Here is a 7,918-nt window from a genome sequence, read left to right on the forward strand (position 1 = left end):
CACTAAATAAATTTAAAAAAATAAAATAAAATATAAAAAAAATATATTGTCAAAGTAGTTAGTCAAGAGTATAAGACATAAGTCAAAAAGAAGAAACAATTTTTTTTAGTGAAATAAGATTAGTAGTACAAATGAAACAAATTTGCATATAAATTAAAATATTTTGAACCAAGAGAATATGTAAATCAGGGGAGTATATGAACTTCTCTTTTATCTTCCTATTTATCTCTTCTGCTTCGCCATATAGATGGTACCTTGCGGTCTTTGGGCTTTTGTGTCTGACTTCCTTTACTTAACATTACATTCTCAAGTTGCATCCATTTACCTCTGAGTGCCTCGATTTTCTTTCTCTATGCTAGCATAGGACTTCACTGTGTGTAAACAGCGCATTTTACTTGCCCATTCATCTGCTGATGAACATAAAGACTGTTTGCAAGATTTAGCTGTTGTAAATTGTTCTGCTATGAACATGACACAACTATTCCCTTTAGATTTCTTCCCAAAAGTTATATTAAAGGAATATACATATATTTGTAACTGAAATAAAAGTTCCACAAAATAATACTTACTCATACTACCTATGTTGAGCTGTGATCCTGTTCTATTGCATTTCTTTTTTTCAATTAATGTCATCACTAGGTGCAATTTTTGCACAATGTAAGTGTTCATTTTTATTTTGTCCACATCACACTGTCTTCTTTGTGCAATGGTAATTGAACCCAGAGCCTCTCCGCCAAGCTACATCCCCAGCCCCTTGTGACATTTTACTTTCAGTCTAAGTCATGGAGTTGTTCAAGCTGTGCTGCAGCTGTGATCTCGCCTCAGCCCATCCCACACCCAAGTGCGGGGATTACAAGAGTGTACTACCATGCCTGGCTCTTCACAATTTCATCCTCATCTCCTGCTTTTTCTACCTACGATGCTGGTGGCCAGATTTTTATCTCCCTTTGCTGACAGCAAAGTCATTCTCACATTTTTCTCCTCCTTTTCCATCTGTGGTCAATCATGTCTATTGTTCTCTGTACTGAGCCTTAACCACAGATACGGAAAAAAACCAAGCCCTTGATATTAAATACTATAAAAAATGGACACTAGTCCCTGCCCTACCTATACTCTTATCTTCTGCCAAAAAGCAGTTTGGTTTATTTATGTTAGAGAATGGCTACTGGAGGCAACACCTGAGGATTTCGGAAATACCAGATTTTATTCCACCTACATACATGCAGGCCGACGTCAGTGACAGCCATAGCTATCTGGAGGGAAGGCTAAGAATATATACAGTGTCAAAGAATCTGGATGGAAAGTTCAAAGTCAAAGCTGCATGGATAATCACTACAAGGGTATGATAGACCTGGCATCAGGAAAGCAGATGTCAGGCCCGGTCCTAAATTTCTTCACGGTCCTTCTTTATTTGCAGAGGGCGGGCCACCATTAGTAGTGGGATGTCCATTGTTTGCAGCGGGCAGTCATGAAGTTCTCTCTCAGGTCACTCTCAGGTCAGGCCTCCCAATTGCACAATGAAAACATCAAAATTATAAAACTGCTGTGCATGATAACTATTCTTAAAAATCTGGAAGCCAGGAATATTTACTCTATTTTCTTCCCAACCTTCTTACCCAACTCCACGTAGCAAGAAGGCTCTTGCTATTGTTGAAGGGGTGGAGAATGAAGAGAAAACAAGCAGTAAGGATGAATAGAGGGGCCAACACCTGACTTAAGATTTTCGCATTATATCCTGTCTCTTTGGGCACAGAGGAACCCTGATGGTCTTCCTTTGGGTTGAGGTCTGATTCAGCATACTACCATCTCTGCTCCTCGGCTTTTCCACGGGGACTGGACAGGAAGGCAAGTAGCCTCTTGGCCTCACACATCTTTGGGATTTACACATGTCTACAGCAGAGATAAGGTCTTGGGACCCTGGCCATTTATGGGGCTGGACCAGGGCTGGCAGCACATTTACTGCTGTGTTACCCTCCCTTGCTGCAACCTCCGACACACAGAGGCAGACAGGCAGGCCCATTTGCTCTAGGTCATAGCAAGGAGCCTCCATGCTTCCCTGGGCCCCAGGGTCACTCAGCTCAGCCCTGCCCTCTGCCAGGTGTTCTGCCTGTTCCTGGCCTTGCCTACTGTTCCAGGCTCTGTGCCAGCCTTTCCTTACTGCATACCTCACTGGTAATGTACGTAAACGTGCAGAGTTCCCACAGACAAGGGAACCGAGTCTGAGTCTGCCTCAGAAAGGAAAGCCTCCTGTCTCCACAGCAGTCCTGGACCCTGCACCCCCGCTGTGCTGCTTTGCTTCCCACTGAACAACTCAGAGAGCTTCTATAACTGCCTTTCAAGAAAAAGGCAGGCAAGGGTTGGGCAGGCAGCAAAGCGTCTTAAGAGTTCTGGTAACATTTACTGGAGCAGAATCATAAAAACTCTCTAACATTCAAATGGCACGGTGTGGAAATACAAGCCTTAAAAACAGATCTGATGATATAATATATATATAATTTAATTATGTAATATATTCTATATAATGGGAAAATGACTTCTCAGCTAAGTGTGAAAAATTAACTCGCTGAATGTCATCCTTATTAATCTTTTAATTTATCTGGTGCAGCGTCTCACTACGCAGCTTGTACTCTTCCTGTCTCAGCCTCCCCAGCGCTGGGATTACAGACGCACACCACCACACCTGATTTTGGTGGCTAGCTTGGTGCCTGGGGCCAGCACAGCATATGGTACTGGAGATTGAACCCGGCTCCAGTCATTTGCATTTTAATCCTGTAATAGACTTATGGAATGACTGCTCCTAATGAAGACCCATAGAAGTGATTCATAATCTTCAATAAGCCTGGGGTTAAGAATTAGTCCCTCCAGATTAGGGAACAGAGAGACTCAGAAAGCTTGAGAAACTTGTCCATTTAGAATATGAAAGTCATTCTAAAGTCAAAAATTATGCTAGTTCTATGATCGCATGGTGCCTCTTTGCCATTTCAGGCAGTGATGTCCATCATCTCCAGCTACTTGGGCAGGAGGATCTCAACTTCAAAGCAAGCCTGGGCAACTCAGTAACACCATATTTCAAAACAATACACAACTTCACCCATATAAGCCATTAACTGCCAAAAGCAATTTGCACAACCGTTCCAATCTGAAGTGTGTGACCCAGCCCCTAAACAGAGCACTGTTATCTGAGACAGCATCTCATTATGAACTTTGTCAATGTCTTCTTGTAGGATTGCATTTAGTAGCACCTCCCATGTGTTGTCATTTTACACACAAGGAGATTCAGAGAGAAAATATATTTTCCCTTAGGCAGTTACACTCCAAGACAATATATGAGTAGATCTTGTGTATCTGTATTTCATTTATTCATTCACTTAAAAATCGCAAAAAAAGGACTCTGCACACCCTCAAAAATCAGTCATCATTCTTTAAAAATGTCCATCTCTTGTTTTCTGTACTGAATTCTACTCGTTTCAGAAATAGTTCACCCAAGAAAAGCCCAGTCATGAAAACCCAGAACAGCAACTTTTGAGGTTTTAACCCGGAGTTTGTGCTCTCTGTTCATTTTCAAGTGCCTTCCAGCCCCAGGAGTATCTTACACAGGTGCAAACCTCTCCACAAACAGGGAGGCCCTCCGAACGTGTCTCCACTGTCTGCTCCAGATGATCCCTTCTAGATTACCAAAATGAGCTTTCCCCAAACCGTGCACATATACGAATACTGTGTCTTAGAAAAGCCCTGCAGTTTTACATAATTTAATAAAATTGACCATATAGGATAAGGTTGTTTATTAAAAATATAGTCAGGGAGAAGGAAGTCAGTGCATTTATGCAATTTTACATATACATTTGTAGTTTGAGGTTTCATTATTCCAACAGTTCATATAAATCACTGTTTCAGATAAAAGGAAAAAAAAAACCACTTTACACAGATCAGCGATTGGGAGTGTTTGGTAATATGAGCAGGCTTGTAGTAAAAATAAAACGTCTTTGACAATTAGAGAATGTCATTTTCATGCAGAACAAGTCTTTAAGAGCTAAAGACTTCTTCTTGCGTAAGAATTACCTTGAAGTTCTCAGAAAACAGCCAATTTTGTTTTCTCTGTGGTCTTTTTTTTTTTTTTTTTTTTTTTTTTTTTTTTTTTTTTTTTTTTTTTTTGAGGTAACAAAAGAATTTCAGTGATTTTGTCCACCAGGTTTTTACCATGTATGTCAACGACTGCAATGTTAAACCTAAGACTCACACAAAACCATTTATCAGAGAATTATAAATACAGAGTATGACATGTCCAAACAACTGATTACAACAGGGGAAACAAAACGGACCCCCAAAACCCCAACGCCTAACAAATTGTGATCATTTTTGCTAACGGAAAATGAACAAAAACATTCAGAAATTTCCAAAAGGGGTTTGGCTTAGGAATGCACTTTGTGTTTTCCTATCAACTCTCCTTTCTTACATTTTTTTCCCTTGGAATAGCAATGACATTCCCATTCCCGAGCTTGTACTTACTGGTAGGAACTGAGAACATAACCTCAATGCCCGATGAACCAATCTGTCTGCAACAATCCTTCTTGTGGGAAGCTAAGTCAGGTGTAATTTGTGGATGCAGAAACTGGTGCTCTGTCCCTGGCCTTTTGGCCTTTCCACATGAAGTGCGTGCCCTGGGGAAGTCACCCCACAACTGGGAGTGGTCACATCCAGGCAGCTGCACCACTGCTTTCCTTTCTAGGCGTCTAACTCAGGCAAGAGGAACGTTTATAGCACACTGCAACGTCACAGATGGAGAGGAAATTCATGTCTGGAGGAAGGCTCTATGCTGCCGAGAAGCTGTGCAAAGTTTCTATGAGAAAGGTCAAGTGAACGGAACTCACCAAGGACCATCTAGAATTCATAGTTCACTGTAGGAAGAGATACTTAACCACCTCTTGCTTCCTTTTCTAAATGAAGTACACTGATCTTTGTATAAAGCACAAGAAAGCAGTCACTGCCTAAATGACAACAGAAAGTGTCACCTGTGACTCATATCTGGCTGACCCCATCTCAAAGAATCAGACAAGTCGCTCACTACCTGTGTTTAAAGCACACTACTATGTCAGTACTGTTCAGAGCATTACTGAGAAAATAACTTAAGGCATATCTGGAGAAACAGCATATGGAGTTTGTTCTCTTTCCCCATGATGCAGTACTAAGGCCTCTGCCAAGAGGGAGTGTGTTAAGATTAGAAGTTTTCTGCTCCAAATTGAAACAAGTTCCACACATTAATGATGGAACGATCTACAGACTGAAAGATTTTTAAACAAACATCCACTAATGCTGCTGAAACACTGCAACCCCAGGTTTGAGTCCAGAGCATCACATGTCCTAGTTGGTGTTGGGTCAAGGAAGCTGGGTCCGCCCAGGCTACAACATGGGGAAAGTGCAGAAAGAGGTATCTGAATAGAAAACATTACTGTTATACACATCCAAATTTTTAACAACTCTTTTAAAAAAGAGGAATAAAGTGCTATATTCATACAAAAATCCTTTGTGCTTGGTTTGAAAGAACTGGAAACAAATTGGTTTGGCCTTTTTAAACTTCACTTGATTTGCTTAGCTCCTATGTTGCCAGTGGCAGGACTGCAGAAACCCAAATCCCTTCTTGGACTTCCGAATAAAGCTGGTCACGCATTGGCCTCTGTAGGCCCAAGCACCCTCCAGTCCCTTCCTCAGCTCTTCCCTGCCTAAAGCTGAGGTACTGTCCAGAGGGGGTGCTACTATGGGAGGCCACTCAGGTGTGAAATGATGAAATAACACAGTAAATCTAGTAACCAAGCTCCTTTGGGGCAGTGCAACGAGAACAGGTTTTTGTGTCAGTTAAGACTTTGGAAGTCAGTAAGACCGATTTCTCAAAGTTGAATTAAAAAAAAAAAAAAAAAAAAAGGTTCACTTATTATTTTCAAAATGGTGAAATATGGGAAATGTCAACTGTATACAACAGGCTTAATTTTGAACTTCTGGAAGCAAAGCAGCTCCTCCCACTCCCCCCATTTTATATTTTCAAGTTGCTATTACTACAAACTGCTTACACAGATAGCCAAATCAGCCATGACTCGAATCATGGGGGTGCAGTGATTTACTTGTACTAGAAAATGGCTATTCTAGAACATTACATGTACAACAGAGAACTATAAGCAAAAAGTAAAGCAAACTTTTATTCTCAGGTAAAAACATTAACCTGATGCAGATCTGAGAGATCAGCACAGAAAACAAATGGACAACATTGCTTACAGATGCTTCTATCTGTGTGGAGACAAGGGCTCAGCTGTTTGTCCCAAGTCAGCACTGGGCAAAGGGTAAGGACTGAGTGAAAAAGAGAGAAAACTGAGAACAGAAATGAAAACAAAATTGAGAGGAAAAAATACTTCACACCCAACAGAGAATGAAAATGGCTGATCTATTTAGAATGTTCTGGCCACTGAATAAACCTCAGCTGCCCAAGCCACAGGTTCTGACCTGTCCAGAAGAAATGGTTGACCTCTCCTTGCTTCTCCAGAGGCTGCGGCAGCCCGGACGCCATGTAAACAGTGCTGGCAAGCCATCTGGTAAAAGGCCAGGCAGAACTGTACTTAAACTAAGCTTCAAGAAAAGTCTACCTCGTTACAAAGGCTGAATTATATCCACAGCAAATTTCAATTGAAGGTATTTTAAATTACATGTTAAATTTGAGAGGATGTGGGACAACAAAAACACACAGATGAGAAGAAAAAAATGAAACTGAGTGTTACAGCCAGCCAGCCCGCCCCACCCACCCCTGTGAACCACACAAACAAGAATGAGCCAGGGAGAGAAAATTAAAGTGGAAAGTACATGGAGCTCACCTACCAAACGATAGCTATCAAATACACGTGAGCTTTGATTTCTGCACCTTAAGCACAGTAGTTGTCTTTGGAGGAAACAAAAGTGAAGACTTAGCTAGATGGATACACACAGCCCAGAATTAAACTGCACAGCGACATTTATTGTTTCAGCCTGGAAAAAACATCCCTTTTTAAATTTCACACAGCAAAGCAAGTTAAAAACGTCACTCATCAAATAAATGATAATTTAAACAAGAACTTGCTAAAGAAACCTCATCACAACAACGTTTTAGGGCCTGATCACTTTAAGTCCACGGGGCCATTAATGAGTATCAACCAAGTGTCTCTTTTATAATCTGCAAGCTGTTTTTCCTACAAGAAGGCGTAACATGTTTCCTTGACTGAGGTGATACATTTAGAAAAGAAATCATGATTTTTCTTTTGCTGTAACAGGCAGACACTGATTTCTTGCTGTGATCAGGAGAGATGGAACGACTGCTGCCCTTCTCTTGCTGCTATTAATAGTTTGTCACGCATTATCTCAATGCTTGAGTAGTCCGGCAACTTAAGGTAGTTCACACAAGTCATTACAGAAGGTAAGAAGTCATCTGGGTTTTCTGTTGATTCAAATGTCTTCCGGACAATTGTCAAAGGTGGATTCAGGCTCCGGAAACCTGAGTACAGGGAAGGAAGAAAGACCAAGAAACTTGGTGAGTTTTCCTCAAATGCTACCACCATCAGAAGCACTACACTGCTTCTCTGCTGCCTTGCACGGTATTACTCTTGCTTGTTCGCTAGGCAGCCACACTTTCAATATGTGCTCAGGACACAGAACCTGCTTTTTAATCTTATTACTTAGAATCATTGTTTAACTTGGATACAACAACTTATCTTCTGATTTTTTTGGAAAGAAGGTCTCACACTATGGAATTCAGGCTTGCTTTGAACTCATTATGTAGCCCACGATGGCCTTGAACTCCCAGGATCCTCCTGCCTCAGCCTCCCAAGTAGGATTTGACTTAGTTATTTTTAGAATGCATTCTCACCTCAGTGAACTAAGTTTTTTAAAAATATTTATTTATTTA

At 40.9% G+C, this 7,918-nt stretch overlaps 1 protein-coding gene across 28 annotated transcripts in view; it reads right to left on the minus strand.

Annotated features, from left to right (window-relative positions):
- Positions 1-6,973: 6,973 nt before the first annotated feature.
- Trip12 (thyroid hormone receptor interactor 12) overlaps positions 6,974-7,918 on the minus strand; it is a 164,240-nt gene continuing 163,295 nt past the window's right edge. For all 28 annotated transcript variants that reach the window (XM_023722106.1, XM_023722107.1, XM_023722104.1 and 25 more), the window contains one exon: positions 6,974-7,507. In XM_023722106.1, the coding sequence (XP_023577874.1) occupies positions 7,311-7,507 (197 nt within the window). In that variant the 3' untranslated portion in view covers positions 6,974-7,310. The remainder of the gene's footprint in view (positions 7,508-7,918) is intronic.

The sequence above is a fragment of the Octodon degus genome, unplaced genomic scaffold (genome assembly GCF_000260255.1).
Source record: "Octodon degus isolate 3935 unplaced genomic scaffold, OctDeg1.0 scaffold00089, whole genome shotgun sequence".
NCBI lineage: Eukaryota > Metazoa > Chordata > Mammalia > Rodentia > Octodontidae > Octodon > Octodon degus.